An 18,034-nucleotide genomic window follows, 5' to 3' on the forward strand; every position below is an offset into this window, starting at 1 on the left:
TCGCTGGACAAACAGCAGCTTTCCCCCTCCCTCCCGTACAGAGGTCTGAGACCTCAGAAGAAACAGACCCAGGTCCACCGTTTCCAAGCGAGGCCACGGCCACTTGAGAACAAGGTGTCCTAATGAAGCCTCCTTGGCTACACGTCCCTGCCCACCGGTGGCCGGCCATGACTTTGGCTTCCGAACCCGAGGCCCCAAGGGGCTGTGGCCTGGGGCCTGCTCAGGGACAGCAGAGGCCAGGGGAGACTCAGGCCTGAGAGGACACACACCCCAACCCCTGCTTCCTCCTTCAGCTCCCCCGACTGGTTGGTCAGCTCCGCACTCCGCGGAGGTCAGAGGAACCCAGAGGAACCGTTTGGCCAGGCTGGAAACACACCCTGGGGGGACCCTACCTCCCCGGGGTCACCCACTGCACCTCCCAAGACCCCATGGTCCCCAGGCCTCCAGCGGAGGGTTCCGGGATGCTGGGGTGGTATCAGGCACCACCCCCACCCGGGCCGACCTGTGGGTCTGGCACGTGGCCCAGCAGCAGAAAGCCACTGCCCACCCTTGTCTTCCCCCGGCCCCGCTGGCTCCTGGGAGGCAGGGGGCGGTGTGTAGGCAGATACCCGCCCACCCACCAGAGTCCAGCTTCTTCCTAGAGGCAGTAATTCTGTCGCTGGGAAGTTGAGACAGGCACTCCTCTACGGTGACCTGTGACACCGTGGCTGTCCCCTGCTCCCCCAGTGGATGTGAGGACGGGACACAGCTACAAGGTGCAGGACAAGTCTTCCAAGACGCTGCACGCAGGCGGGGCCGCCGGGGCTGGTGGAGACGGGAGCCTGGGGTCCTTGGCAGCGCGGGGGAGAGCTGCCCGCCACCGCGAGGAGAGGCACGGCCTGTTCAGCCCCGCCCCGCCCCCCGGCCCCCGGCCGCCGGAGTCCTTTTAAAAGCAGCGGTGGGCGGGCCTCGCTCGGAACACCCGCCCCAGGTCCTCTCTGGCCTGCCCGTCCTCCCGGATTGAGGACGCCGCTCACGCGGGGACCCAGAGCCCGCTGCCGGAGCCGGCCGGTCACTCTCCCAGGACATTCTCCAGGGAGCACCCGGGTACGCGCGCGGCCTGGGCCGATGTCGGCCTCTCTCCTCCGGCCTGGCCGGTGCCCCCCACCCACGCACCCAGCAGCAGCTGCCCGGGTGCGGGGCCCTCCGTTTCCCCGGACTCAAGAACCACGCACAGGAGGGACGATCGGATAGTGCGATTTATTGCCCCCGAGCCCTCTTCCCGCCGCGCCCAGGCCTGGGATGAGCCGGGACCCGCTGTCCGCGGGGTCGCCCGGGACGCGGGCGCTCTGCTCCGCACGCCTCCGCGACCCCAGACCCGGCGGGGTGGGGGAGGGCAGGGAGAGGAGAAAGGCTGGGACCGCGAAGGGGAAGAAAATAACAGGCGGGCGGGGGCAGGAGGCAGTGTGATTAAAAGAAAATTCTAAAGGGTAAAAGGACCCTCTCTCCCTTCCTGCTGGGGCCCCTCCGAGGGTAAAGGGTGCACGGCTCGCCGTTCTCGCAGCAGCCCTTTCGGCGAGAGAAAGGAAAGAGGGCGAATGGTCTTCCGCTCATGGGTTTCGTCGCGTCTTGGTCTCTCTAGTTCCCACCCAACGTCTCGATTCGGGCTTGGCCGAGAACCGACGGGGCCAAGCCAGGCCGAGCGGCGGGCGCGGGGAGGGGCCGGGCGACCTGGTGGGTGCTCCGCGCGCCCCGCCCCAGGCCCGCCGCACCCCCGGGACGCCCCTCTGTCCGTTTCGCCCCAGCCTCTGGGTCCCGCGCCGTCGTTCCCGCCCAGCCCGAGGGGCCCCGCCCCCCCGGGCCGCCGCCCCTACCGGCCCTCCCCGCCGCGGCACTCGCTGCACCGCCCGCCCGCCGCCTCCTCGTCGTCGTCCTCGTCGTCGTCGTCCCCGCCCGCCCGGTAGTAGTTCTGTCCGCAGTGGCTGCAGACCGAGGGCGCGCCCACGGCGTGCACCTTCTTGTGCCGGCGCAGCGCCGCGCCCTGCACGAAGCCCTCGCCGCACTCCACGCAGATGTGCGCCGGCTCCTCACCCCCCGCTGCTCCCAGCCCGTCCCCGTGCTGGGCGCGCTGGTGGGCCAGCAGCCCGGCCCCGTGCCCGAAGCCCTTCCCGCACTCCACACACACGTACGGCTTGGGGGCCGGGGCGCGCCGCGAGCGGGGTCCCGGCGCCCTGGCCCCCGTGCTCGCCATGGCTGCAGCCGCCGCCGCCCCCTCGCCCGGCGCGCCCACCACGATGATGCCCTCGCCGTCGCCCACCGGGATGGCGATCTCGCCGTCCGCCGCCGCCGCCTCCTCGGGCGCCTTGGCCCGGCGCACGCTGGCCGCTAGCACCTTGGCCGCCACGCCCGGCCCCGACAGCTCGGGGTGCAGCCGCAGGTGGCGCGCCAGGCTCTTGGGCTGGCTGAAGCCGCGGCCACAGCGCGGGCACACGAAGGGCTTGAGGCCACTGTGCGAGCGCCGGTGCTTGGCCAGGCTCTTGCTCTGCGTGAAGCTGCGGCCGCAATCGGGGCAGGCGTAGGGCTTCTCGCCCGTGTGGATGCGCTGGTGCTGCATGAGGTTGGAGCTCCAGCTGAAGCGCTTGCCGCACTCAGAGCAGGCATAGGGCTTCTCGCCCGTGTGGATGCGCCGGTGCTGCACCAGGTGCGAGCTCTGCGAGAAGGTCTTGCCGCAGTCGGCGCAGGCGTTGGGCCGCTCGCCAGTGTGCGTGCGCTGGTGCCGCGTCAGCTTGGACCAGTGGCTGAAGCTCTTGCCGCACTCGTTGCAGATGTAGGGCGCGGGCGGCCGCGGCCGGGGCGGAGGGCCGGCTGGGGCCGCCGATGGGGAAGGGGACAGCTTGGTCGGGGGCCAGCTGGGGACGTCGTCGTCATCCATGATGAGGATGTCCACTGCAAGGAAGCGGGGAGAGGACGTCAGAGAGCCCGCGGAGGGCGTCTGGGGCTGCTTCCCTGCCGCGCTGCGAGGCCTCGGGAACCGGCTCCCCTCCACCAGGCTGGGGGCGGCACCTCGGAGCGCCGAGAACCGGGCCTGCAGCTGCCAGGCCTGCCCCGGGCAGACGTGCTCGCTCAATCCCCATCCCCACACCCCCCAGTTTCCTGCGTTTTACCAAACACTCCATAACCATCCCCTAGGGCTTCGCCTTCCTTCACAGCCGTTTCCCCCACACCCAGAACAATGCCCGGGACTTGGTGGGGATTCCAGAAATGTCTGCTAAAGGAATCAACAGAATCGAACGGGGCTGCGCGTGGAGGGCTAGGTAAGGCCCTAGTACAGAATGACCCCTGAGGCAGGAGACCCTAGCACCAGGCGGCTCTCATCTCGGCCCGGGAAAGGACGGTGTCACATTTGGGTTCTGGGAAGACGACCGTGGCTGCGGGGGTCGGACTGGTTAATGAGAGCACAGCAGGACAGCCCTGACTACCCCCCCCCCACTAACTGGGGGTGCAACCCCACACCCCGCAACCTCTATCACAGACGTCCTCAGCCTGGGCCCTGGTTCTGTGGGCCCTGTGTGCCCAGTGGAGACAAGAAAGGAGTGCGGGGCCTCGTTCCCGGCGCCTGCGAACCGAGGACACCACCTCGGACACCTCCGCGGGCCGACTGCCCGACAAAGCCTTAATACATTTACACCGCCCCTCGCCCGGGCGGCCTCCCGGGAGAGATGAGCGGCTCCACGAGATCTGGGTGCACCCTCGGCGACATCTGCCTTCCCTGTGCGACTCGGGCCTGAGCTACAGAATGGAGACGGATTTAGGGGGCTCCAGCTCAGACACCTGCCAGGGGCCAGAGCTCGGGCCCAGCCCCGCCCACCATCCTCCGGCTCCACCTCCTGGGCGTGGCCTCGCCCCCCCCCCCACGGCCCCGCCCACCAGTCTCCGGCTCCACCCTTGGGCACAGCCCCGCCCACACGGACCCAGCCTCGCCCCGGCATAGCCCCGCCCACCAGCCTCCGGCCTGGGCCGCGGACACAGCTCCGCCCACCAAGCTTCGGTTCCGCCCCGGAAATAACCCCGCCCACCAGCCTCCGGCCCCGCCCCCAGGTGCCACGCGAAGGCGTCGCTCAAAGGTGAACCCCACCATAACCTACCTAGCTCTGTTTTCCCGCCCCCTCTCACTAGCCTGCAGGCCCACAGGGCCAGCGGTCGGACCGTGTTCCAGCACCCGACCTGGGACAAAGTGCCCCAACACTGTCCTCGAGATAACGTCCTCGTGCACTCGGTAAGCATCTGTGCGTTAAGACCCGCGAGGTGGGCGCTGGGGACTCGGGCCTTCGCAGCGAGGACACCGAGGGGCCAGCCAGATGAGCCGCCTCCCGCGGCGACACGGCCTGGGGGCGGAGAAGCACCAGGGGCCCGCAGTCCGGATCCCAGGTGGCCGCCCTGAGCTCCGGCAGCGCTGGGAGACGATGCCCCACGCGCCACCCCCGGTGACTGAGCACCGACGCTTTGAGAACCAGGGCTCCACGCGAGGAGTACCGGAACAGGGCCTGAGCTGGGACAGGACATCACTTCGGTAGGAAGCCTGGGCGGGGTGGGAGGCGCTTCCGAAGAGATGGCCTGGGGCCCACTCCACTTTGACGTCAACATAAATCGGGAACTCCGGGGCGGCCACCGTTAGGACTCCACTGCCTCGCGGGCCCCAGTCCCACCCTGATCGGGGCCCTGCGATCCAGCAAGCCACGCAGCGCGGCCAAGGGAGATAAAGAGGAGAAAGTCTTAAGCACACGACGTCCTAAGGCGTGGGGAAGGGAGGGGATAGGAAGTAGGCTTGCTATTGGCGGAAGGCCGAAGTACACGCTCTGCTTTCCAAGTTGTCCCTAAAGTTTAACAACAGAGACATGACTCGGCGATGACGCGCATTTGCCATCGCAAGGACCCGGACATAACATAGCCCACCTGAACCTGTGAGACCCCTGGGACTCAACCAGCAGTCCTGGATGCGGGTGGGGGGCGAGGGGCGGAGCGCCGGTCCGGAAACAGGAGAGAAAGCTCGGGGCGGGGGGGGGGGGGGGGGGGGGGGTGCGCCGCAGGGCTGGGCTGATAGTGGGGCTGAGCCGGGGGCGGCACTGCGCCGCCTTCACCACAGGCACTGCTTTTCGAGCAGGTGTTAAAACGGCCCAGTGGAGGAGTGTCTACTCACTCGGGAGTAGGGCCTGCCCCTCAACCAGCGGACCTCTGGTCTCCTGCAGTGGGTGCAGGGCCCCGCGCTCTCGTGCACCCCCGAGTCCGACTCTGCACCCCGTCCAGGTCAGGAAGATGGTCAGCGGCTGCCCCCGGTCCGCCCTCCCTACCGGAGCCCCTCCGTGCCCGGTCCCACGCACCCTCCCCCACCCCAAGCCCAAAGAGCCGTGCAAGAGCCGCCCCCTCGCGTTCCTGCACGCCATCACCCAAGTGCACATCCCCAGACATGAGTTCGGTCCCTTTACTTTTGACTTCATCTAAGTCTTTTAGGTCCTGTGTAATACACAGCTTCGCCGGTCTCTTGCTTTTCCTGACAATCTTCTTTTCACGGAGCCCTGCGGCCCTCTGGACCCTCGCGGGCTGCCAGCTCCTCCTCGTGGGCTGCTGGGGGCCCAGCCCCGCCAGTTCTGTGGTCAGTCATTCTGAAGGTGCAATCCCGTTCTCTCACTAAAAGCATGGATTATCGTCTCTCGTGTGATGGCGTATCGTTTCTGTGACATCAAGGGCCACTGACACGCAGGAACTCAGACATCTACGGAATCATGGAGGGATGCACGGCGCGGCCCCTGCACGCAGCGGGCACAGAGGGGCCCCGCCCCCGTCGTGACAGGGCATTTGTCCTGCATTGATTGTGGTCAGCTCCACATTACGTTTAGTAGGTGGAGTAGTTTTGAGAAGCTCCCTCGCCCGCTGGTTGGGACCCAGTGGTCAATTTCACGGGTTTACGGCGGAATGAACCTCATTTTCCTTCATCTGCCCGGTCTTCCGTTGTCCTCCAGCATGACCAAGTAACCTTCCCTTTCCTCACTGCACTCTGAGTCCACGGATTTACACACATCTGGTGGGCTGCACCCCTCGCCTGTCACCCCGCCAGCTGTGGTGCGTGGGAGCCTTGAAGGGGCTCCGAGTCCTCCGGATGGGACCTAGGGGGTCCTTTGACAGCTCCTCTGCCACCACAGGCTCACCCACACTTTCTTCCCCAGACCTGCAGCCGGCCAATCTACAAGGGCGCTCTGGTTTCTCTGAGCAGGAAACAATTTCAAGCTCCAAATCTGGAAGTGATCACTGCTTTTTTTTTTTTTTAAGGTAAAATTCCTGTAAGCTCTAACTGACACTTTCCATACAGATCCAGGCCAGTAGGCTTCTCTGCGGTCTTCCTTAGACGCCCGCATCCCCAGTCCTCACAAGGCGAGGAGAGAACCCAGAGGCGCCGTCTGTGCCAGGCTGCTGACACCACAGCACCAGCATCGGGATGGCGGTGCGCACACCGGCACGGCCAAGCGAGGTTCCTCAGGACTCGGGCGCCCACCTCACAGCCAGCCTGGCCCCGCTCCCTGCCCGCGGATCTCCAGGAAGGGCCCACGCGGAGCCGGTCTGCTTGGCTCCGCCCTTCCAATGTGCAGGTCGCTTCTCCATACGATGTGACCCGCGGCCTCCCTTTCCTTCCCCCAACAATCAGAAACAGGAGCCCTCCACTTTGCGCTGGCAGAAGGCGCCACTGACTGGCTGAGCGCAATGCCGTCTCCTCTGCCTGGGGCCCTTCGCTCTTTCCCCAGGTACCCGGGGGGATCTGCTTCTTCAAGCCCAGCGACTTGATTCAAAGACCATCCATCCGAGCGGATGTTCTCAGAGTTTCGACTTGCTCTTTCGACACCCAACTTTTCCATTTCAGGAATGTTTTCTAGACGCGTAGGTTTCACTGTTCTCTTCCTTATACAGGGTTTTGTCTTCTTGGGGCTTTCTTTAACTAACTTCAGTACCTTTTTTTTTTTTTTTAAACCCTGCTGTAATCTTTATTTCTTTTTGATTTTACAACCTTCCTCCTTTTCACCTTCAGGTTTTCTCAGGGAACGATGCACTCACTACTTTTACTTGGTCTTCAGCTGCTCCATCTTTGTCTTGAAATGGCTTTGTCTGTGTTTCTGGCTGTCTGCTGAGCTCTGCCCCTGGGCCGCGCGGTCCTGGTCTTGTTCTTCCAAGCCCCTCCGCACAGTCCCGCCTGTCTGGTTGTGCACCTCTGACACACCGCAGCCTCCGCATCTGAGGACACCCTCCTCGGCCCCTTTCTCTTATTCTAGTAGCTCCTGCGGGGTGGGGTCAGCAGAACAGAACTTTAGTTCCCTGTCTGCCCATCTCTGGACGTCCACTTCCCTGAATTCACAGGCGGCTACATTCTGGGCAGTGTTTTCAGCTCCTCGAGGGTCCTCTGCCGCGTGTGTGACCTGCTCTCCCAGGGACCCTCGCTCTGCCGCCACCCCATTTGGTCAGTACCTTCCCCTCCCCACTGCAGTCCCCACTGGACCCTGAAGCCCCTCCGTGCAGACCCTGCCCTGCCTGGGGCCTCCATGGCGGGTGCTTTCCCTGGACACAGGAAGCCGCGGGCCCAGGCAGTCTGTGCACCCCGCTGCTGCTCTGCATGGAACACCCGCTGCGGCTGCTGCCCACAGTGACCCCCGAGGGCAGCCTGGTGGCCAGCTCCCCGCCCCCTAACACCACGAGGGCCATTGGCTCGTCCCCATCCCCCTGTGCTCGGGGCTGTGCCAGGGCACGTGGGTCTTGCCTGGGTGAGGTTGCTGTCTTTTCACGCGGGGTCTGCTGTTGCCCCAGCTCAGGCAGAGCATTTCAGGGGACTCTGCGGGGTGATGCTAGTGCCACTGAGATAGGAGAGGCGGGCCTGACCGTGTGAGGCTGGGACCCTGGCCCTGGAGGGTTATCTCCAACCCACTGGCTGAAGACTCCTCCCCGCCTCAGTCAGGCCTTCTCTTCACCTACGATCCGTGTTCAGAGGACCTCTCTCTGAGTGCCCACGTGGAAGACCTGGCCAGCTCTCACCCCGCACCCCTGCCGGCTCCCCCCCTCCCCCGGGGTCTGGGGGGGGCGTGCGCGGTCAGTGCGCCCGTGAGGTGGTCAGCACAGACCTGGCTGCAGCCTGCAGACAGTCCAGCCCAGCCCCAGCCCTGGCTCCTGGTGGCCCCACCGTCCCATGCCCCGGGCTCACAGCCCTGCCCCCGGGGCCCCTCGGCCCTCCCCACCGCACCAGACAGCACCAGCGGTCTCAGGGCAGGGGTCCCACACTGCCCCTCACGGGAGGGGCCCACAGGGGTGCCGACAAGGGGGAGCAGAGCAGCTGGGAAGCGCGCAGGGGGTCACAGGGTGGGGGCCCGAGCAGACCACTGGGCAGAACAGAGGTGAGAGCCCACCTGCCCTTCAAGGTCTGCCCAGGAGAGCGCCTGAGTGGACAGCGTGCACAGTCAGAACTCTGGGCTCCGAGGTAAACCGCCTTCCGGAGGCGGCTGGGGGCAGAGGACAGTCAGGGGAAACGCTGAGTCCGTCAGCTGAGATGAGCGTTTGCTGCTCGCGGAGAATTTATGGGTGAGCCGCTGCAACACGTGGGGATGCTTTTTGAAATCCTCCAAGAAACGGGCACAGGCAGTGTAGGCCCACCCAGTGTGGTTCACTGCTGGGGCCAGGCAGCGCGACGTGCGGCCACCACACTGTCGGGCTGGAAGTTTCCAGAAGGAAACCAACTGTAAGGTTAATCTTACTTTAAAGCGGTAAAAAAACAGGGAGGGGGGGCGCCGTGGTGAAGGAGGGCCTGGGCCCTCCCTGTAGGGCAGGGTCTGTTCCCCCAGGCCTAGAGCCCTCACAGTGAGAGGTCATGGACGCCGGCCGGGACGCACGAAGACGCATCAACAGCAGCACAGAGCGCTTCACACTTTATTTCACAGGCGCCCTGCACGGAAGCCCGGGGCCGGGGAGATGGGCCACGGCTCCCCCTGAGGGTGGAGGCTGGCGAGGCTGTGGCCCGGCCTCAGCACGCGAAGCCTCATCCCCGGGGGCTCACAGAGGAGGTTACTCAAGCCAGGTAACGCTTTATTAAATAAGGCAGGCTGCCCATGTCTTAAATGAAGATGAAAACCCGGGAGGACCCAGGCCCACCCGGACGCCCTGTGTCCTCCTGGCCCCCAGCCCCCGGGCCCTCCCCAGGCTGAGGAGCCCCCACCCGCGGCAGCCGAGGGGGCTGCCCCCAAAGGCTCCCAGCTGGGGGGCCACGGAGACCCCACCAGGCCCGGGAGGCGGCTGGCTGGGCCTGGGAGGCGGGGTAGGACCCCGAGCCTCCAGGAAGCGGGCAGGGCGCGAGGTCAGCCGGGAGAAGCCCAGGGCCCCTCACCTGGGTTCTCGTGACTAGCCATCTGCTGGTCCTCGGAGTCCAGCGGCCCCGGAGACCAGGCCTCTTCCCGCAGCTCCATGTCTGGGCCCTGTCGGAGGGGAGACAAGGAGAGGGTTCACAGGACGCCAGAGCACACGCGGGGGCCCGAGCTGCACCCTCCGCCCCCCGGCTGGACGGCCACAAGACAGATGCGGGCAGCGCTCAGCCCGAGCTGGGGACCCCAGCCGCCTTCCCAGGGCGACTGCCCCGAGTGGAGGGGTGGGGGCGTGGGGGCCACGGGGTTCCCAGGAAGCTGGTGGCCCGGGGACACGCCACCCCGAGACCCCCGGACACAGCAGGCGCTGCTGACGGTGAGCGACGCCCAGGAACTGCCTGAGTAGCGTGGAGGCTCCAGGTCCGGAAGGCAGCCCGCTGAACGCCGACACACGGGCCGCCAGACCCTTCCACCCCAGACCCCACAGGACAGACGGCCGGAGCCGAGCGGGTACCACCCCACAGTCCGGGTACAGGGCGGTCGGGCATGCCAACCAGGACGGCCGCCGTGAGAACAGCCTAGCAGGCCGACCACAGGGGCTCAGCCCACGCAGCCCCAGAATCCCGCTCTGAGGCCGCCTTCACAGCAGCGCTGCGCAGAGGCAGCGAGGGGAGCGGAGCAGGCCATGGAAGATCCGGCTGAGGCCAGGCTGCCAGGCCGGGGATTGGCGGAGCGCCCACATGTGGGCACGGGGCTTCTCTGAGTGATGAAATGTTCTGGGACGAGACGGTGGCAGTGGCTGCCGAACTCTGTGACACCCAGTGGACTGTCCCTCTCACGAGGGTGGCTTGTGTCCCAGTGAGTCCGTAAACAGACTAAGACATGTGTGCAGGCCCTGACTCAAGCACCGTCCGTGTCAGAAACGAGTAAAAGAGAAACAGGAGCGGCAGGGGCAGGAGGGGCCGCTCGGCGAGACTTCTGATCCACACCTATCTGCTGGGCGGCCACCTGTGGGGCCGGAATAACTGCGTCCAAGTCAAGCAAGCAGGGCCTTCCCGGCCAGCATCCACCTCCGCCCGCTTCCTGCACTGAGAAGGCGGGGGCCCTCCATCCTCCTCAGGGTGTCCACAGGCTCCAGGGGAAGGGACGCAGGACAGGGAGGTTTTGGGCAGCTTGCCCCGAGGCCAGAGGTCCCCACACCCCCAGACGGGGCAGCTCAGGGAGTGAGGGAGACACCACCTGATTCCCATGGCGGGCGGGGAGCGGGCCTTGAACTGCAGGACCCCCGCCCACACCCAGCTCCTGGTGCAAGGAGCTCCTCTGAACCCATGACTCCCCGAGAGGAGGAGGCAAGTCCCCCGCGACAGAGGGTCCCGCACCAGGAGGGAACAACGCCCCAGAGGGCGGGGAGCCTGCAGACGTGACCTTCCTTCGTCTCCCCCACCGCAGCCCAGGCTACCCCCCAGCACGCAGACCCCTGCTGGCGCCCCGCCCTGTCACTCGGGTTTTCCGAGCTGGTGCTTAACAGAATCCATCTGGTCTCCTGCTGATCGCCTCAGTCAGTCCAGCTGGAAGCCCCAGGAGGGCAGAGGAGGGCAGGGTAAGGCCCCTCGACAGACTGGAACAGAGTGGGGGCGGGGGTGCACACACGATGATCCTCCTGGGAGCTGCCGTCCAACGAAGGGCGCTTTTCACTGGGTCTAAGTGGGATCGAGGTGTCCACACAGACCCTCAGCGAGGCCGACCAGCGGCAGGTCAGAGTCTGAGACCCGGAGGCTAGGGCACAGGGTCGCCACGATTCGGGGAAGCGCCGGCCACGCAGGGCGCCCTGGGAAACGCCTGGAGGAGCCCAAGGCAGAGCCCGCAGCGGAGGGGGCGGGGTCGGTCGGATGGAACTCGGAACCTGGCAGGAAGCCCCGACTGGGCCCCACAGGCGGCAGCTTCTCTGGCTGACTTCTGGGCCCACGGGCTCTCCACCTGGCGCACGGCACACCCGGGCCCCGGGGCAGTCTGCTCTGCATTCTGCTTTTGGCCTGAGCAGAGGGCGGTGACCCCCCTCCCCGCCCCCCCAGGAAGGGAGACTTAAAGCCAGCCACCGGGTAAACACCCTGGCATCCACCTGCTGGGCCTCTCGTGGGGGCCGCTCTGGCTCGGGGGCCGGGCCCTGTGCCCCCACCGCGGCCTCACACAGCAGGGACCCCAGGAGCCCGGGGTTGGGGGTGGGGAGGAGCCGGAGCGCGCCCTGGGAGACTCCCTGGATCCCTGTGAAGGGCCAACGGCGTGCACTGGAGAGTCGCCCCGGCCACTCGTGTGCTCCTCCACTGCGGCCACTCGGGCTCCTGTGTTGCCCCGAGCCCCGGGGCCTTGGGGTCCAACCCTGGGACCTGGGGGGAGGGGGAAGCCACAGCCCTCCCACCCAGAGCTGGGGGCTGGGGCAGCCCCTGACCCGGCAGCTCCCTGGGGGAAGTGGGGTGATTCCCGCGCCAGCCCGACTGTGGAACCTGATGTCTCTGGAGGCTGAAGGTGGTGGGTCCTGCCCTCCCCGCCCCCCAGACGCTCCACGGCCCGGCACACCTGTCAGGCCCGGCCGCCCCACTCTGACCCCCACCCACTCCACAGAGACGAAGGCCCACCCCCGCGGGGCCCTGCAGCGATCCAATTAGCCTGGGAGCCGGCAGGGCCTGCGAGACAAATTATTATTATTGTTGTTATTAGACCCACCCACCTGCACTGGATGCCTGCCCACCAATTACCCGCCGGCTCTTTCTTCCGCTGCCAATCTCGCCGCCTCCTCCGGCCGGCCCTGCTCCGGCGCCTGCCCAGGGTTCCCGCTGCCGGAGACAGCTGCCCCGGCTGTCCCCTCGCTTCTCCGTCCCACCCGCCCCACGTGCCTCTCTGTTCCTGGGCTGCCCTCAGGCCTTAGCTGGGACCCCCGGCTCCTCCCCGGCCATTCTTCCCCAGCCCCCGTCCCAGCCTCGAGGCCACCGAAGCCCAGTGGCTACCTCTCGGCCTCCACCCTGGGAGGGCCCTGCACCCACCCTCACCGCCCTCTCCCAACTCCCACCCCCGGGGCCTGCACCCTCCAAGCCCTCTCCAAATCTGCTCCCCACACCACGGACCGGTTCATCTTTTCCAGGCACTAGGTTCAAACAAATCAGTCGACTGAAAGGGGACAGAGGATGGGAAGAGACACTTCTCCAAAACGACACGCAAGGAACTGGCAAGCACACGAAGAGATACATGCTCCGCGTGGCGTCAAGACCACAGACAGACCCCAGAGCAGGCGCGCCAGCCGGACGCGATGACCACAGAAAGCACGCGCATGCCTGCGGAGAAGCAGGGCCTTCCAGCCATGAACCCAAGAGGAGTGAAAACACGTCCGCACGACAGTTTACACGCGCGTGTTTGCGGAAGCACAAGTCACAAGAGCCGCGCGTGGAGACAGCCCAAACGGCTGTCACCGGTGATGGACGCGCGTGCAGCCCGTGGCAGCTGGAGGAGCAGGAAGAGGAAGCGCTGGTCTCGGAGGGGAGACCTCGGTGACTCCGCTTGCCCGAGAAGTCAGGACGGGCAGACCCAGACAGGACTCGGGCCTGTGGTCCCCAGGGGCACGTCCCTGTGCACGTGGTCACTGTGAGCTGTAAGAGGGTGACCTGTCTGCACGGCAACCACCTCACAGGGGAGCTGCTGTCTGTTTTATTAAGGGCAGCTCAGTCCCACCACCCCCCTACCTGAACTACCCCCACACACGACCCTTGCACTAGGTCCAAACTCCAGACCCGGGCGGCGTCTGCCAGGTCAGCCCGCAGACGCACTTCCTCCTGGGAGCCCTGCCCCACATCACACGTGCCGGGCACCTTCTGGCCTTCCAGGGGTCTGCTCTCCAGTGCCCGGCCACCACCAGCCTTCCTAGAGCTTCCCACACGTCTGCCCTTAAATGCTGGTAAATAAGTGAAGATTCCTTAAAACAACAAAATACTCTTCAGGCCAGAAAAACACAGCTGCACATGTGGGCCATTGCTGGTTGTCACCCCTTGACCGGGCGATGGGCCAGACTCCGCTCCCTCTGGGGGCGCTGGGCTGTCCTGGCTGGTATCTGCAGGATACTTCTTTCCTCCTTGCCCCCACCCCTGTCTGCTCCCTGGAGACCTGCCGCCAGAGCCCAGAGAACACAGCACCTCCCCCAGGAAGCCTTCCCAGACTCCTCCCTTCCCTCAGCTCCACTGTCCCTTCTCCCCACACAAGACCAAACAACAACACCGAGGACTGGACACAGCGTGGGCACCGCCTGATCCCCACAGCCACTAAGGGGATGGGAGGCTGCCCTCGCTGGGCTGGTGGGTGGGTGGCCAGGGTGGAGTTGGCCTCACCCCCAGCCACGCCATCCGGGGCGGATGCTCCACCCCGCGCCTCATCTTCAAGGGCTTGGCATCCAGATCATGAGAGGAACGGCCGCGCTCCACAAGGAGCTGGGCGCCCAGGGAACGTGGACAGGCCTCTGGAGCCCAGTTCAGACCCGTCCAGGGCTGACCCAACCTCCCAGGGCCTCGGGACACACCCGCGGCCCAGCCTCCAAGGCCAGTCCTCCCCTCCGCCAAGAACACCAGTACCGGCTCCCTTTACTCCGGATTACAGCCAAGCCCACATCTCTGGGAGGCTCTCCCTGACTTCCTCCACCCTATGTGTCCACACACACCTCAGCAGACGGCAAACTCCTCCAGCCCAGGGAGTCAGGACGTCCTGGCCGGCCTGACCCTGCGCCTCCAGGCTGGACCACGTGTGGGTCCCCAGCATCACTCGTGACGAGGCAGCCCGCACAGGAGCCCCCATTTGGCAAAGAGAGGCCAGTGTTCTGTGGGCCCAACAATCAGGCAGGCAGAGCAAGGAGACCCCCACACCAAGGTGGACCCCAGGAGCAGCCGGCTCAGCCGGGGGGCAGCGCAGTGGTGAGAGGCGCCCTCTCTGCCACCAGGACAGGGCTGCTGGCCCCGCTGGAGAGACAAGCAACCCCCCGCAACTGGGGCAGGGAGGCCTCCTAACACACGGACCGAGAGTCACACCTGAAAACAGGCGCCAGCTCTGCGTCTCCGAGCCAGTCATCGGCCCCACCCCATGGGGGGTATCCAAGTCCCCTAACCCCAAACCAACGGATACCTCAGAGACCTCCAGAACAGCCTCCATCTCCCCAGAACCCAAGCCTGGCCAAAAGAAGCCAGCGGAGGCGGCAGCTCTGGTAAAGGCCAGGCTCTGGACTCCCGCCAACCCTGCACCGGTGCAGGGGGCTCAGCCCACCGCTGAGTGGGGTGACCACCCCCACCCTGGGGCCTCTGCGGTACGTGCCAGGCTCCTGGCTGCAGTCTGCCTCCACAAGGAGGCCAGGGCCACAGCGGGGTCCCAGGCACAGCCTCGGCCAGCTGGGGGCGCTGTAGGACACATGTCCAGGGTCAGGGCTGGGGGCGTTTGAGCCCAGGAGTGCCCAGAAAGGACCACCCAAGACCCAGGGCAGCCAGGCAGAGACTGGAGGTCAAGACCAAGACCGCCGCCACTAGCCCAGGACTCAGGCCCCCCTCAGGTCCCCGGGGCCTCTCGGCCAGCTCCTCTGTCCTGTGAGACTCGAGACATCTCCCCCGGGCTCCTCCAGCTCCCGGCTAGCCTGGCAACCCCCAGCCCCTGCCTGGGGCGTCCGAGCCTCTCCACTACTGCACCGTCCTGCCCCACCCCTAGCGGAGCACCGCACCAGGACCACTGTGTCCCAGGCCCAACACCAGGCGGGGCTGGCAGCTGCGTTGATGGACGAGGCTCACCCAGGGATGGTGGACCGTGCTCTGGGTCATGGGGGCCTGAGGAGGAACTGAGCCTGGGAAAGGGGAAGCGGCAGGTCCAAGGTCACGGGGCTGGAAGAGACGGAGCCCGGGAATGCCAGGCCGGCCTGAGGCCTCTGCACCCGCTTCACACCCACTTCTGAGAGCTGTGCGCTGGCTCCAAAAGGAGAGCATTGGGAGCCTTCCTACCAAGGTCAACGCCATTAGTACAGCCCCTCTTTTTCACTAGTAGAAACTGAGAAATGCCTTGTGCTGTGAGGTCAAAAAGGTGATGATGAACGTGGAGCTGGGACCTGAAACCAGTCTGTCTGACCCCAGAGCCCAGGGCTAACACGCAGCAGTGCCGCCTGACGCCCGGGGCCACCCTGGGCCGAATCCTTCCAGTTCTCTAGCTCAGCCTGCGGGGGTTAGACTCCAAGACCTCCAGGAGTAAGAGGCTAAGACAAGAGACAACACAAGAAGGAATCAGATCTGAATGTTCTGGGGCTCAGGCCGGAGGGCCTGCCTGCAGAGGCGGAGGGTGAATGCCAGCTGAGCCAAAGAGGCTTAAGTTCTTAGGGAAGAGATAAGCCACAGTAACCGGGCTTCCCCGGGAGCAAGGGCAGGCCCAACCCCCAGCTGGATCCTAACCCTGGATCCCTAAGACAGGTCCAGGCACCAGGAACCACGCGGAGCACACAGACCAAGTCAGTCCCTTCCTACAGTGCCCCTCTGGACTGGGGCTGGGGCGCCCTCCCTGGTCCCCTGGGTGAGGACAGGAGTGTGGAGGTGAGGAGGCGCATGGGCCTGGTCCAGCTCTTCCACGCGCACAGCGGGCCTGCTTCATCTCCCTGTCCTCGTGCCAACCAATGGGCCCGCAAGAGTCTCTGTCCACACTCGCCGTGGCTCACTTTTCCGTCTGATCACGCCATCCCTGGCTGGCCTGTGCCCCAGGGGCACCCGTTTCCACGAACTGGGGTGCTCCCCTTTATGGCCGGGCCGCGAACAGGGGCTCAAGGGCGCTATGCGGCGCCCGGGAGGCCTCGGGGTGGCCATCGGGCCCGGCCGCCGGCCTCGCCCTGCCCCGCGGGCCACGCGGTGCCTGACCTTGGCCTAACATTTCCCCTCCAGCGCACGCGTTTCCTGCCCGCCGCCCGCGCCCGGGCGAATGAATGAGCCTCCCGCCGGCCGGAATGCCCGTAATTACCGGCCGGATCAAAGGCCGCACGCAGCGCGCCCGGGGCGGCAACGGGATCTGGCTCCTTTGAAAAGGGGGGAAAGGGGAGCGGGCAGGCCAGGGGCCGCCACCGGTCCCCCGGGGGCCGCCGTTTCCGGTCAGGCCGGCTGGGCCCGCGCGCGCCGCCTCCCCCACCGGGGCCTCAACTTCCCCCGGGAGTCGCCACCACTTCCGGCCACGAGCGGCCGGGAAGGCTGGGGTGGGGGTGGGGGCGACACGGCGGCCCCACCGGCGAGCCCGCGCTGCGCGCGCCCGCCTCGGGCGCGCCCCCGGGCGTGGTGCGCGCTCCCGTCCCGGCGCGCGCGCCCCGCCCCGCGTCAGCGGCCGCGCGCTCACTCACGCCCCCGCCCCCCCGCGGCGCGCACGCGCACTCGCCTGCCCAGTCGCGCTCGCCGCCCGCCTCCCCGCCCGCCCCCCCGGCCGCAGCCCGGCGCCCTGAGGCGCGCGCCCACCCGGCCCCGGGCGCACGGCCCCCGCCCCCGCGCCCTCCCCTCACCTCCTCGGTCCCGGGGCCGCCGCGCCGCACTCCTCCTCCTCTCTCCTCCCTCGCGGATGGTGGCAGCGGCGGCAGCGGCGACTCAGACCCTGGGGTCAGGGGGACGGGCGCCCAGGCCGGAAGTGACCTTCCTGGCCGCTTCCGCCCGCGCCGCTCCCCCCCTCCCCTCCCTACCCCCCTTCCAGCCTCCACCCCGTCCTCGCCTCTCTAGGAAGGCGAGTCCGGCGACCCCCCCCTAGCTGCCGCGGGGCCCCCCCCCCAGCTCTATGGTGCGGAGCGGGCGCCCCAGGGTGGCACTTCCGGACGCGTCTAGGACACGGGTCCTCCGGCCACGCTCTATGGCGCTGCGCGACGAGGGGCTTCGCGCCCCGCCCCCTTCCAGGCCAGGAGGAGCGGGCTCGGCCCGTTAGGCGGAGACTTCCGGGTGCCCAGGGAGGTGCCCCCCGCCCCCGCGCCGGGCTCTCGCGCCTGCGCGGTCGCGCGGTAGGCGTCGTGGAGGGTGGTGGCCAGGGCCGCTCAGCTACCCCGGGTCCGCCGGTCGTCTCTATCGTTGTAACCCGTTCTATGCCGGCGCCGCCCGCGGCGGCCGGAGCCCGTGCGCCCGGAGGGCTCTCTCGTCTGCCACCCTGGTCCCTTCTTTACTGGACTGATCGCTTCAGGCTCCTCCCAGCGCCCGCTTGAGCCGGGGTCCTCCCTTCTAGAGCGACAGTAACACATTGTGCGCCTGCCTCCAGGGGCTTTAGGTACATTAAGTAGTTTGTGGATAATCCAGTACCGTTTTGCAGATAACGAGGAATAGAAAGGTCAAGGCACCTGGCCAAAGCCACACACCGAGGATGCGGGTCCTGGGCTCGAACTCGTGGAATCGGGCTCCCAATTCCTGCATTGAGCAGTGCCTTTGCAAACTGCCTCCTGTCACTGAAGGTTGATCATAACGTCCAGGGATTCATTTCCTCCTCTCTGGAGAGGAGGGCGCTTTGTGAGCTTACCTGTTTCTGTTAATAAATACATGCTTTTTAAATAACTTACACCACAGTGTCCTCGCAGGCTGAGTCCCTCTGATCCCTTTCTGGGTCTCCAGTTGGCTGCCTGTCACCTGAGCGTAACAGGTGGTGTAACAGAGGAAGGTTTGATCCCT

At 66.5% G+C, this 18,034-nt stretch overlaps 1 protein-coding gene across 2 annotated transcripts; it reads right to left on the reverse strand.

Annotated features, from left to right (window-relative positions):
* Positions 1-1,220: 1,220 nt before the first annotated feature.
* On the reverse strand, positions 1,221-17,059 carry ZNF787 (zinc finger protein 787). 2 transcript variants are annotated; one of them, XM_070771868.1, is made up of 3 exons: positions 16,897-17,059; positions 9,389-9,476; positions 1,221-2,925 (listed from the first exon to the last, which is right to left on the reverse strand). In XM_070771868.1, exons 2-3 carry the CDS (start codon positions 9,465-9,467, stop codon positions 1,850-1,852), a joined length of 1,155 nt encoding a protein of 384 aa, XP_070627969.1. In that variant the 5' UTR covers positions 9,468-9,476; positions 16,897-17,059; the 3' UTR covers positions 1,221-1,849. The 2 variants fall into 2 exon arrangements, with proteins under 2 accessions (XP_070627969.1, XP_070627968.1); XM_070771867.1 differs by lacking the exon at positions 16,897-17,059 and adding an exon at positions 16,371-16,621.
* Positions 17,060-18,034: the final 975 nt, after the last annotated feature.

This window comes from Bos indicus, chromosome 18, assembly GCF_029378745.1.
Source record: "Bos indicus isolate NIAB-ARS_2022 breed Sahiwal x Tharparkar chromosome 18, NIAB-ARS_B.indTharparkar_mat_pri_1.0, whole genome shotgun sequence".
Classification (NCBI taxonomy): domain Eukaryota; kingdom Metazoa; phylum Chordata; class Mammalia; order Artiodactyla; family Bovidae; genus Bos; species Bos indicus.